At 48.9% G+C, this 1,091-nt stretch overlaps 1 protein-coding gene across 1 annotated transcript in view; it reads right to left on the bottom strand.

Moving 5' to 3' along the window:
* Positions 1-1,091, bottom strand: part of DMBT1 (deleted in malignant brain tumors 1) — a 77,071-nt gene that overhangs the window by 50,564 nt on the left and 25,416 nt on the right. Inside the window, 1 exon segment of the mRNA XM_012555110.1 lies at positions 44-73. Coding sequence (XP_012410564.1) covers positions 44-73 — 30 coding nt within the window.

Here is a 1,091-nt window from a genome sequence, read left to right as displayed (position 1 = left end):
AGGGAGGGAAGGAAAAAGCCTTGAAAGGATGGTGTGGACTCACCTGGCCAGGGTGTGGACGAGTTCGTCACAGCTGTGAGAAAGAGATGAAGAGTCAGATATACTGCCTCGCTTTGTACCGATTGAAAGCAATGCCTGAGCATACTCAACATATTTACAACCTCAGCTGATGCCGTTCATCTGCCAACATGTGGACCCTTCAGGGGCCCTCAGGAATCTGGTGTTGTTTCAGGCAGTAAGACATGCATCTGTCCCATGCCAGCCCTGATATTGTTTGCTTGGGGGATTTTGACCAGAATATAGAAGCCACTGCCCCTAGAGAATAGGCCAGAATTGCCATGACATCATCCTCCACAGGATCGGACAACAATCAACCCAACAGTCAGTAAGAAGACCCATTACCCAGCCTTCCAGGTGCCATGACTCTGAGATTGCACATTGATTCCTAGAGTTTCTGAATGGGATTTTGCCCCTGCCCCACTGCCATTGCTGTCTAATTAGCAAACGTTTGGTACCTACCTCCCATTCCGTATACTCTTATCTCCCTTCACTACTGTGGCTCACAGCACTTCAAGTATATTTTATATATTCTTGAATCCTCCTCTCTGAGATACCTAATGGCCTCACTCAAATCAATACACCCATTGAGCGGGAGGTGTGGTGAATTTACCTTCCATATCCTCTGCCTGTGAGAAGGTCTTACCATGTTAAATGGGGTTTGTAATGAGTGGATGGTCCTGTATCTAAAGAAAGGGCTTATTGTTTCTGCCCTCAGTGTGCTTGGTCTTGTGAGAGCAATTTCCCAGCCTTACCTCCAAGTAATCATTGGGCTAGAGTTGGTTGCATGGGGGATGGAGCAGGAGATGTTGTTTCTCCCACTAGGTGGCCAGACAGGCCCCTGAGCCACCAGCTGACCTCAGAAAGTAAGAGCCAAAGAATACATGGTTTGGGCTCCAGGCGGGTCCCTGGGAGAGAAAGCGTGTCTTCTATGAGTAGTACAAACCCCAGAACGTGCTTGAGTGATCTTGAGGCCCACCTGAGCAGATGACGCCAGCGTCCTCATGGTGTCCACAGTTATGAGAGAGCCAACC

Source organism: Trichechus manatus, unplaced genomic scaffold, assembly GCF_000243295.1.
Source record: "Trichechus manatus latirostris isolate Lorelei unplaced genomic scaffold, TriManLat1.0 scaffold00031, whole genome shotgun sequence".
In the NCBI taxonomy this organism is placed as follows: domain Eukaryota; kingdom Metazoa; phylum Chordata; class Mammalia; order Sirenia; family Trichechidae; genus Trichechus; species Trichechus manatus.
Note: the sequence above shows the minus strand (reverse complement) of the source record. Positions and strands in the feature narration are given on the sequence as shown.